The following is a 12,604-nucleotide window of genomic DNA, read 5'->3' on the forward strand; positions in this document are numbered from 1 at the left end:
ACAACCTTGACCTACGTGTCATTGCCGAAGTAAACGGTAGACAGCCAGGTATTAGTCATAGATAACACAATTGACACAAGGTTAATTGGGAAATGACTATCCCAGAAGGTGACATTCTTCTCGGGTGTATACAATTATCTGGTCAATCTACGTGTGTATACGTAGGCTTCTTGAGAGTCGAGGCATTAAGGCAGGCAACACTACCAAAACAGGCAATTATTTGACGATCAATCGATCAAAATGTTGGGTTAATGGTTGCTTAATGCTTAGGGATGCATGTAATGGCCTTCGATGTAAGGTTAGCCAATAGGGCATAGACATGGCATAGTATGGATCTCTGTTAAGTGTCTGCTCAGTTGTACAGTGATTTAAAGGACACATTGAGAAAACGGTAATAATTCAATTACAATGATGTGACAATAGAGAACCTGTCATTTTCCAGCAGTAAAGCAAATATGTTTATTAAGCACTTTAATATACATCAGACCATTCTGCTTAATATAGTACAGGAAATACATTTTTGAAATGAAAAGTTCAATGTACATGGTAAGTTATTTACAATCAGTTTAGGGTCAATTCAAAACAAGAGGTTTGAGAGATGGCGAAAGAAGTTTGAATACTGTCCAGAATTGATCCTAAAAATGAGTCCTTCTTCCTTTATACCTTCATAGCACACCTTCAAGCTGTATGGGAGAGCGGAGGGCTTCGACTTGGGTTTATACAGTATGTATGCCACGGCGTTTCCATTTTTCCCCCCCCTTCTCACTGTTAACATTGTGAAAAGCCTGCAAAAAAAAAAACATGACACACAAATGCTCACACAGCCCCCACATAGTCCATGAAAAACAGATGTTTGCAATCCGAGAGCACCATCTTCAAGCCCCTCCCTCTACGGCGGAGCTACTGCTGGGTTAACTGACATGCAGAGAAGAGAAAAACTCAAGAGAAGAAGAAAAAAAATGCTTTGTTCCAACTTTGGCTTGACAGGTATACATTTCAAACCATCCTTTAAAACCATAATATTATTGAAGTCTCCTACTCAGTGAAGCCGTGACGAGTGAACCTTAAGCCGTTTTGTGTGTGTGTGTGCGCGTCTTGCTCCAAAATATACGTCAAGTATCAAAATATAAGCGACACTGCAATAATAGGGGAAACAAAGTTTGAATTTTGTTTCTTGAATTGCAGGTTATAATAGTAATAATTCCACCAACGAATGCACTCGAATGCCGCTTTCGCTTCAGACTTTTGCATTTAAGCCCCAACCTCCGTAGTTGACAGTATACACAATGGTTATTTTAATCATATTCAAATGCACACAAAAAAAAAAACATGAAAAGTCCCACAGGGACAAAATGAAGTCACATGGGTTTAACGTTTTCAATTAACTCTCTCCCTTAGGTATCTTTAACACTACAATACACATAGCAAAGAAAATAGTATCAAGACAACCAAAATGGAGTCCAAAATAACTGCAGGCAACTTTTGAACACAGCACCATGATAGAGCATACAATACAACTTAAAGTGGCTTTTTCCTAAATAAATATGGTTGGTTATACTTGTATAGTAAATTGCCTTAGCTATTAACATATTACACACAGCATATGTTTAGTACACCGAACGAGGTTAACACAGATTATTTGGGGTCTTCAGGAAGGCAGAGTACCAATGCGCATAACATTATCCCATGTCATCGATTATCTTGATGTCCTCTGGTAAGATGTGATGATGCACTCAGCGGTACATTGCTGTCGGTGTGTATGATTGCAGGCAGGACAACAAAAACAAACATACAGTATAACACAAAAACAATGTATGATTTTTTGGGGAACAATTAGTTTGAAACACAGGAGCATTAAAGGGGAGGCTGAACAAATACATGTTTGTCGTTTTCTCTATGTAAAAAGTGCATACACTGCATATTAAATATCAATACATTAAAACGATAGTGTGCATGATTACACTGAGAAGGCTGTAACAGATGTAGGCACATTGAAGTATCAGTTCATCTAGGCCTTGTGCAGCGATCAACATTCTTTCCTAGGTTTTCTGAGGTGTTCCACTTGAGAGAGTGGATTTTTTTTTTATTTGATCATTTCTTATGCAGATGGGGGAAAGTTGCTTTGGCACATTCCCTCCCGATGTCTCCGTGACGAATGGCATTCAAGACATCTGAAATGGTAATGGAAATGATTTGTGTTAGTGCTGAGTTGGGAAAAAATGGTCGTCTTTTAGGCCAGAAAAGTGCATTCTTTGAAATCCATCATTCGCGTAAGTTTAAGTTCTACTAATGATAGGTCAATGGACCGTAATAAAATATTGACAAGACAGTGCTTTCAGTAGTGGTGAGTGAGTCATTCAATTGTAATTTAATAACAGCATACTGTATCAACAATGTGGCCATGAATCCTAGACGTAATATAAAGACATTCATAATAGCATAAAGGGATTGTGATTTTTCAGCCTACATACCATCCCTGGATGCTTAACATATACTTCTACTATCTTCACGACGAACCCGTTTAAAATCGTAATGAAAATAAAGCATGTCTGACCTGATCTACTTCTAATATAATGAGTAAAACAATTATGTTGAACATTAGAATAACTCTATAGCTGGTGGTTAATGCTTAGAAAAAAATGTACATTCTAATTACATCAGATTCGTTTGAGAATGAAAACTTACCAGCTATAATGGTGTCTCCTTTTTGTAGTTAAATCCAGGGTCTGATCCTTCTATCTGCAGTTTCAGTGCTTGTTTAAGGCTTAATTCAGTCTCCCCTATAGGGTAGTTCTCCAGGACATCCTGGTGCCCTCTATTCTGTACAGTCCTTGGGACAGAAACCCTCCCGAGAAAAACCTGATTGCCCTGAAGATGGTAGTTGGGGTTGGTCATAATTCCATTTCGCTTCTTCTCTGCAATGCTCTGCTGTTGGATGAATAACTGCTCTTGGGTCAGTCCCCCATCTGGCTGGGTGGAGCCGCCAACCATGATCTTACAATGAGGATCCTTCACTGCAATGTTCGCTACAGACTTGTTGAGCGCAGTCCTCTTATCAAACTGGGTCATCTCATATTCCTGACCCTGGGTTGAGCCAATGCTCTTGAGCCTTTTCTTGTCTCCTGACCCCCCTTTGCCGTTGGATGTGTCATTTCCAGGCTTATTCCCTTTGGTCGACTTGAGACCTGGCTTAACTTGAGCCCAGTCAAATTCACTTGATGGAGACCCCTGATGATGTCCAATGGACTTGGTGGTGGAGGAAGGTGAGACGATGGACTGTCGGCTCCGACTGCGAGGCAGAGAGTGTTGCTGGATTTGCTCGGTGAAGGTCATTCCGTGGAAACTATCTATGGGCACAGTCTGTGCAGTCGCGGTGGACGAGGTGGTTCTCAGTGAGTTTTTAGAACTTTTGAGGGAATTATTTGAGAGAGAGGATTTCTGTCTGTCCACGGTAGAGTCAGGAGATTCTGAAGGGGAGCTGAAGGCGTGGACAGGACCGTTCTGTAGACCACGTCCAGATGACTGCATGTCTCCAGCTCCTGTGCTGCCAGAGCTGTTGGATTTAATTGTGAGAGACTGCATTTTCCCAGCTACAGAGAGTGGGGTTTTTTGCTCCATAGTGTGTATGGGCGAAGGACTACAGCCATTAAGACTCGAGGCCCCATACTTCTCAAGAAGTTTGATGATCATTGAATGCCCCCCTTTTGCAGCCACTCGCATGGCTGTGCGTCCAAACTGGTCTGCGTGGTTGGGGTCAGCGCCGTGCTCCAGAAGGATCTGCACTACATCTCTGTGCCCCTCTTGGGCAGCAATGCCAAGCGCTGTTGCACCCTGATTACATGTGTGATCCACGTGAGTGCCATTGTCAATCAAGAACCGCACAACCTTTGTGTGGCCTTGCCAAGCCGCTGACTGGAGGGCGGATCGCTTCTCGTTGTCACAAGAGTTCACGTCGGCATGATAGTTGATCAGCATCCTGACCATTTCTACATGCCCTTGCCAGCAGGACACATGGAGGGCCGTCCTTCCCTCTGTGTCGCTGACTTCCACATTGGCCCCATTTTCCAGGAAGTACTCTGCCATTGCTAGTTGATTCTCAAGTGCCAATATGTATAATGTCGGGCGTCCGTCTGCGTCTTTACAGTCTATATCAGCGCCATGACTCAGCAACAGTTCAACAATATCCCTGTGGCCTTCCAGTGCAGCCACCCTGAGAGAATTCCTCCCATCATATCCTCTTTGGTCGATGCAAGACTTGTTTTCCAGAAGAATATGGACACAGTCATAGTGACCCTCTTGCGCAGACAATATCAGGGGTATTCGACCATCGTTATCCACCTCTGTGCATCGGGCACCTTGCTCAATGAGGGCATCGCATACTTGCCGGTGACCCTCAAATGAGGCCATGTGCAGTGGGGTCCATCCTGCGTCATCTCTGTGATTCTCGTCCAGCCCTCTGTCCAGCAGAGTTCGGACCACCTCTACGTTCCCTTGAGCGGACGCTATGCTCAGAACAGTCCTTCCTTCACTGTCGATGCTGTCTACAGCTGCACCCCAGAAAAGCAGGGTATTGACAACAGAGGCATGGCCCATGGACGCTGCAGCAAGAAGAGGCGTTCGGCCATTGTTGTCAGTGTGATCCACGTCAGCTCCACCTTCCAGCAGCAGATCAACTACGTCCACATGTCCTTCATAGGCAGCCACAAGGAGGGGGGTCATGCAGTCTTTGTCGCAGTGGTCCACCTCTGCACCCCTGTCAATGAGGAGGCTTACGACAGAGGCATGGCCTTTACTGGCAGGCACACAGAGAGCAGCAACTGAGAGGGCTGTCCTTCCGTCCGCATCACCATGGTTCACCTCTGCCCCATGCTCCAAGAGGTGCTCTACGATTTCTCTGTGCCCCATGTATGCCGCTGCAATGAGAGCTGTCCTTCCTTCATTGTCTGCTTTGTTGACTTCTGCTCCGTGTTGGAGGAGGTTCAGCACGATGTCTTCATGACCTCCCCAAGCTGCGGCTCTTAAGGCCGTTCTGCTGTCGGCATCAGCACAGTCAACTTTGGCACCGGCGTAGAGGAGAGCAGACACCACCTCCGAATGCCCACCCCAGGCTGCAGACCTAAGGGCGGTCCACCCATCGTGGTCTGTGTGATTGATGTTTGCGTCACAGCCGATGAGGCAGTTTACGACCTTAGTGTGCCCTTGTCTTGCCGCAAGAGTAAGTGACGTTTGTCCATGGTTGTCCTCCATCTCCATGTTTGCTCTTCTGGATATGAGAAAGTTCACCACATCCAGGTTTCCACTGTATGCTGCATTGGCCAGCAAAGTTCTCCCGCTAGAGTCACATTGGTTCACAGAGGCTCCATTGTCTAGCAACGTCCGAATCGAATCCTCTCTCTCCAGTGCCTGCTGCACTATGCAAGAGGCATGGTCGTCGTCGTTGTTGACGTGAGCTCCAGCTTTGACTAGAAGCTGCAGTACCTCCTGCTCTTTAGGTATGGAGATGGAAAGAGAGTCTTTGGCGGGTGTACCATTCCACACCATCCAAAGAGCCAGGTTGAAAGGCTCTATCTGCAGGTTGGAGTTGATCAGATGCAGGGCAAACTCCTGCACCTCCAGCGGTTTGAGCTGCTTGGCCCTGCAAGTGTAACTCATCGCCACCATCCTATGTCCCTCCGCTGCATTACACAAGTACTTTTGTGTACAATGCTTAACATCCAGGAGCCACTCGGCAAAACTGTAGTGAAAGAGGATCCTAGTACCTCCGAGCCCATCAACCAACAACTTGGAGAGGATGTCCATCTTCTTCTGAAAGTCCTCCATGGTGAGAGTCATGTTTTTGGTCCAGACAGCATGGTAAAGCTCCTTGAAAGTAAGTGGCCTGCAGGTTGCAAGGATCACGTTGAGAATAGGCTGGACTTTGGCAAACTGCTTCCGAACAAACAGCCTTTGGCAGAGCCACAAGTAGAGGCCATTGAGCGTGCCGGGGATGTCGCGGATCTCTCGCAGCACGATGAAGTTCTCCACCACCCCGTCCAACACACGCTCCAGGTACAGGAAGCAGCCGCTGCTTTTGATGTGTAGCTGGTTGAGCATCTCGGCCGTCTCCTTGGTGAGGTGCTGGCGAAGGGCCTCCTCCTGGTCGAGCCGGTGGAGGATGTACTGCTGCACGTCCTTGACGATGTAGGCCTTGCGAAGGTCGTCCAGGCTAATTTTACGGAATCCTAGAAAAGAGAAAAAAAATAACTATTCGTTTACCACATCAAAAGCAATGAATTAAACATCAACTTCTTTCAACACATTTCCAAGATTAATATGGCTGTGTTACAGTTTATCAACGTAATACAGAGAGGGCATAATTAGTCTTTCCACTGAGTTTCAGTGCTCATAGTGATCATACGAAGGTGACTAATTCCTTTTTTACATGATGCCCTTATATTCTCAAATAGATATCTGACCTTCAGAATATAGTCACTCCATTTTCCCATTGATCTTTTACCTTTGAAGAATTCTATTACGCCAACCTTTAATTTCCTAAGGCACAGACTAATTAGTGGTGAAGCCATGTTGTTAAAAATAAAACCATTCAAAGGAATTGAGAGCATGACCCTGGTCTCTGGCAGAGTAATCAGTAATCAGTTCAGCATCAGTATGACAGATCTTTTGTGAAGGACTATGGAAAACAAAGCTGGCGTAATTGATGCTCTAGAGGGATATTTGATGCAGAAGACCTTTGATTCTCCTAAGAAAGCGCAGTACATTATCATCCCAGCCATACATTTAACTAAAGAAATATCAATACGATTGCAAAAGTATAGAAGAAAGACTTTTATCTACATATCAATATATTTAAAGGGGCAATCAGCAGTTGAAACAATGACTAAGCACACTCCCTGCCCGTTTTCGATAAAAAACTGAGGGATGGTGCTGGAGAAAAGTAACCACTCTCAAATTCATGGACAGCGCTATGGATGCAAGGACCGTCCTTGATATCAACAATATAGTTTAAAACATGTTTTGAGTCAATATAGTGTTTGTTTACATATACTTTGTAAACAAACAGTGGAGTAAAATCAGCTTATATTTTGTGTTCTGGTGGGGTACGAACTAAGCTCATGAGGCATTAATAGCTACATTCGTCAAGAATCAATGGGTACATATCATGAACTTATACGTCCAAAAAATGGATGTAACAACTGCAGATTGCCCCTTTAAAGCTCAAGGCCCAACTAATTATTTAAAAGGCCTCTCCTCACATATTTGAGAGAAAAACACAAAGTAGACCCCTGGAAGAGCTATTTCCATTTCATAGCATACAAATGGCCATAAGACAACTCTATTGTTTCACACATTAACAGACTACATGCTACCAGCACAGACCTTTAGGAAGAAATCACCATGGGGGTCTTAATTAATTACCACTAACGTGCAGTAGCAATCCTTTCCCAGACATAAAGGGGTAACTTTCTCCAGGTTAGAGCAGTCAGATCAGGCTACACACTCAAGGGCAGGGGATAGTTTTATTTACTGTTTCCATGGTCTCAGGCCTGATGGGGGACAGGAGGGGACTCGACGGAGAGTTGTTCAATGCTGTTGTGATTTTTCTCAATTCTAAACTTACCTCCTGCTGTGGAAAATGAGTAATACATTCTTTTGTTTTATCTAATTACCTATATCATGAAAAACAAGCTGCTTCTAAATGTTTCCTGAAGAAATGGGCTCATTTACTGCTGTCTGGATTAGGATAACCGGTTAATTAAAATGTGCATCTTAAATTAAGCTACCTTAAACACCCTCAATGATAAATAAACCAAACACTACAAAATGGGGATCTGAGAGACTAATGACAACATTTAGACAAAATTAACATGCCTATAATCAATCAGTGCAGTAAGTATTCTAAACTGGATTGCTCGGATTATATAATCAAAGTTTCTCTGTGTACAAGTCTCAAACTGTCGCAAAGCCTGAGGAGTAGTTCCCTCCATGAATGGTTTTGTACAGAAAGAAGACTATGAAATCTGTATGTAGCCACACCAGTAGCAAAATGGGGTGGTAGGGTCTAGGGATGTTACAAATTGACAATTTTGCTTAAAGTTTAAACTGCAATTTAAGCAATAAGAAATAATCTTATCTTGTACAAATTTGGTCTTATTACGTACACTACCATTCAAAAGTTTGGGGTCACTTAGAAATGTTCTTGTTTTTGAAAGAAAAGCACATTTTTTTGTCCAGTAAAATAAAATAAATTGATCAGAAATACAGTGTAGACATTGTTAATGTTGAAAATGACTACTGTAGCTGGAAATGGCTTTTTCTTCTGCCTAAAAGGCCAGCATTCCGGAGTCGCCTCTTCACTGTTGACGTTGAGACGGGTATTTTGCGGGTACTTTTTAATGAAGCTGCCAATTGAGGACTTGTGAGGCGTCTGTTTCTCAAACTAGACACTCTAATGTACTTGTCCTCTTGCTAAGTTGTGTTCCAGGGCCTCCCACTCCTCTTTCTATTCTGGTTAGAGCCAGTTTGGCTGTTCTGTGAAGGGAGAAGTACACAGCGTTGTACGAGAACTTCAGTTTCTTGGCAATTGGCAGGGTAGCCTAGTGGTTAGAGTGTTGGACTAATAACTGAAAGGTTGCAAGTTCAAATCCCTGAGCTGACAAATCTGTTGTTCTGCCCCTGAACAGGCAGTTAACTCACTGTTCCTAGGCTGTCATTGAAAATAAGAAATTGTTCTTAACTGACTTGCCTAGTTAAGTAAAGGTAAAATAAATTAAAAGTAAATCAAATTCTAGCATTGAGTAGTCTTAATTTCTCAGAACAAGAATAGACTGATGAGTTTCAGAAGAAAGTTCTTTTTTTCTGGCCATTTTGAGCCTGGAATCGAACCCAAAAATGCTGATGCTCCAGATACTCAACTATTCTAAAGAAGGCCAGTTTTATTGCTTCTTTTATCAGCAATGTTTTTAGCTCCGCTAACATAATTGCAAAATGGTTTTCTAATGATCAATTAGCCTTTTAAAATGATAAACTTGGATTAGCTAACACAGCATGCCATTGGAACACAGGAGTGATGGTTGCTGATAATGGGCCTCTGTACGCCTACGTAGATATTCCATTAAAACAAATCTGCCGTTTCCAGCTAAAATAGTCATTTACAACATTAACAATGTCGACACTGTATTTCTGATACATTTTATGTTATTTTAATGGACGAAAAATGTGCTTTTCTTTAAAAAACAAGGACATTTCTAATTGACCCCAAACGACCCTACTAGGGCCGGGCAATGAAGTTATATCTACCACGACCCTTTGGAGACATAGAACACAGCTACAGTAACATGTCAATAGCGACAATCGATAACATTTCAGGTAATTAAAAAATGTGCCGCATCAGAAGAGTCTGTATCTTTTCAGACAGTAGAATTCTGCTCCGGCATATAATGTTCTATTGTTTCCCTGACAACAATAAATGTTGCTGATTGATGTGCTGCTGTGTTTTGTATGCTGTTTTTAATGGCAGTGTAGCAAGATGTGCTCTCTTTCTACTAACTGTATTGGTAAGTCGAGGTATTTAAAAAAATTCTAAGTACTTTTCTAGGAGTGTGGTCTGCCGGCAGGCAGCAGGCAGGCTGCGTGCAGCAGCTTGAGATGATTTGATTGACAGTTATGGTCGCCTAGCGATGGAAGTTAGTCCCGCTTCAGAAGCAGCATTACTTCACAAATACTGTTCATATCTCCAGAGGAGGTTTCGTGCCGGCATTTAAAAAGCCGTAATGTTGCCTACCCTAACAGACAAACAAACATGTTGTACCTGAGGTGTTTTGACGGACCACAATCCATTATATCTGAAAAGGGTAATCGATACAGGCTACATGTAGCTGCAATTTCATATTATGAAACAAAAACAACCCCAACCCACCAGGGCTGGTCCTGGCCGTTCTGCCGCCCTATGCGAGACAAACAAATTGCCACCCCCTGCAAAATTACAATAGTCCCTATAAGAAAAATGACGTTGAAAAGAAATCAAATCAAATATGTATTTTCCGGACATTTAGAATGCATATTTCCCGGGATGTTGAAAAGGTGTCTTTTATGGATGTTGAAAGTACGTATTATTTTACTAATGCCCATCCATGTGGTAGGCCCAACGTTTGTTGAACACCAACAAACAAAAAATGACGGCCGGTACGGACAGGACCAAAAAAAAACGTCCTGCAGACGTCGGCCCATGCATAATCTGGTGTAGCCTACGGTGTCGGCCTGCAATGGAATTTTATGAATGCTCATCCACGTGGTAGGCCCACCGTTTGTAAAACAGGCTGTTGCATTGGATTTATTAATCCTGATTCCTGTGACTAATCCATTTGGCCATTTAAGCTCTGAATATCAGCTACCCAACTTCACCAGGAGTTATCCTGAGCCTATGTGTTTACACAGCGAGAAATGCAGTAGTACACTGCTCAAAAAAATAAAGGGAACACTAAAATAACACATCCTAGATCTGAATGAATGAAATATTCTTATTAAATACTTTTTTCTTTACATAGTTGAATGTGCTGACAACAAAATCACACAAATATTATCAATGGAAATCAAATTTATCAACACATGGAGGTCTGGATTTGGAGTCACACGCAAAATTAAAGTGGAAAAGTGTGTGTGGTCTCCACGTGCCTGTATGACCTGCCTACAATGCCTGGGCATGCTCCTGATGAGGTGGCGGATGGTCTCCTGAGGGATCTTCTCCCAGACCTGGACTAAAGCATCCTAATACAAGACAATGCTAGACCTCATGTGGCTGGAGTGTGTCAGCAGTTCCTGCAAGAGGAAGGCATTGATGCTACGGACTGGCCCGCCCGTTCCCCAGACCTGAATCCAATTGAGCACATCTGGGACATCATGTCTCGCTCCATCCACCAACGCCACGTTGCATCACAGACTGTCCAGGAGTTGGCGGATGGAGTGCGACATGATGTCCCAGATGTGCTCAATTGGATTCAGGTCTGGGTAACGGGCGGGCCAGTCCATAGCATCAATGCCTTCCTCTTGCAGGAACTGCTGACACACTCCAGCCACATGAGGTCTAGCATTGTCTTGCATTAGGAGGAACCCAGGGCCAACTGCACCAGCATATGGTCTCACAAGGGGTCTGAGGATCTCATCTCGGTACCTAATGCCAGTCAGGCTACCTCTGGCGAGCACATGGAGGGCTGTGGGGCCCCCCAAAGAAATGCCAACCCACACCATGACTGACCCACCGCCAAACCGGTCATGCTGGAGGATGTTGCAGGTAGCAGAGCGTTCTCCACGGCGTCTCCAGACTCTGTCACGTCTGTCACGTGCTCAGTGTGAACCTGCTTTCATCTGTGAAGAGCACAGGGCGCCAGTGGCGAATTTGCCAATCTTGGTGTTCTCTGGCAAATGCCAAACGTCCTGCACGGTGTTGGGCTGTAAGCACAACCCCCACCTGTAGACGTCAGGACCTCATGGAGTCTGTTTCTGACCGTTTGAGCAGACACATGCAAATTTGTGGCCTGCTGGAGGTCATTTTGCAGGGCTCTGGCAGTGCTCCTCCTGCTCCTCCTTGCACAAAGGCGGAGGTAGTGGGTCCTGCTGCTGGGTTGTTGCCCTCCTACGGCCTCCTCCACGTCTCCTGATGTACTGGCCTGTCTCCTGGTATGCTCTGGACACTATGCTGACAGACACAGCAAACCTTCTTGCCACAGCTTGCATTGATGTGCCATCCTGGATGAGCTGCACTACCTGAGCCACTTGTGTGGGTTGTAGACTCCGTCTCATGCTACCACTAGAGTGAAAGCACCGCCAGCATTCAAAAGTGACCAAAACATTAGCCAGGAAGCATAGGAACTGAGAAGTGGTCTGTGGTCACCACCTTCAGAACCACTCCTTTATTGAGGGTGTCTTGCTAATTACCTATAATTTCCACCTGTTGTCTATTCCATTTGCACAACAGCATGTGAAATTTATTGGCAATCAGTGTTGCTTCCTAAGAGGACAGTTTTATTTCACAGAAGTGTGATTGACTTGGAGTTACATTGTGTTGTTTAAGTGTTCCCTGTATTTTTTTGAGCAGTGTATTTTCCTTTTCACTATGATCAGCTCGTCAAAAATGTACGGATACAATCTTGAAACCAATGATTATGACAATTGAGTCCACAGGAGGAAACTCCTGGACAACAGTTGAGTAGCCCGATTGTCCATTCCATATTGTCCATTTTCCTTTGACCTGTCCTGTTTTCAAGATATGTTGTTTGTTACAATTTCAGTGCATTTTTATATTTGATTGGGCGCCATTTAGTTTAGGTACTTTGATCTGAGAAATCTGCGTGCTGTAAAAAGTGTACACCTCGTTACATTATCATACACTTCATCTCCATCCTGTAGACTACAGAAAAGGCCACATATTCTACAATATCCTATATCTGCTACGTGATTTATGTTAAATCATTTTTTGGACGGAACGCTGGTGGAGCGCCACAGCGATGCGTGTATCCAACAGAGAGGCACACTGGGAATGGACAAGCAAAATATTTTGTGGCCCTGCCTTTGAGAAAGTGGGCACTGCTTATGGCATCAGCGCTCACCT

General features: G+C 43.8%; 1 protein-coding gene across 1 annotated transcript in view; it reads right to left on the reverse strand.

Moving 5' to 3' along the window:
- Nucleotides 1-431: 431 nt before the first annotated feature.
- The window catches only part of LOC112256295 (ankyrin repeat domain-containing protein 50), a 42,441-nt gene continuing 30,268 nt past the window's right edge, over nucleotides 432-12,604 (reverse strand). The window contains exons 4-5 of the mRNA XM_024429442.2: nucleotides 2,686-6,221; nucleotides 432-2,171 (exon numbers count right to left, since the gene is read on the reverse strand). Of these exons, the coding sequence (XP_024285210.2) occupies nucleotides 2,689-6,221 (3,533 nt within the window). The 3' untranslated portion in view covers nucleotides 432-2,171; nucleotides 2,686-2,688. The remainder of the gene's footprint in view (nucleotides 2,172-2,685; nucleotides 6,222-12,604) is intronic.

This window comes from Oncorhynchus tshawytscha, linkage group LG08 (genome assembly GCF_018296145.1).
Source record: "Oncorhynchus tshawytscha isolate Ot180627B linkage group LG08, Otsh_v2.0, whole genome shotgun sequence".
NCBI classification, from domain to species: Eukaryota; Metazoa; Chordata; class Actinopteri; order Salmoniformes; family Salmonidae; genus Oncorhynchus; species Oncorhynchus tshawytscha.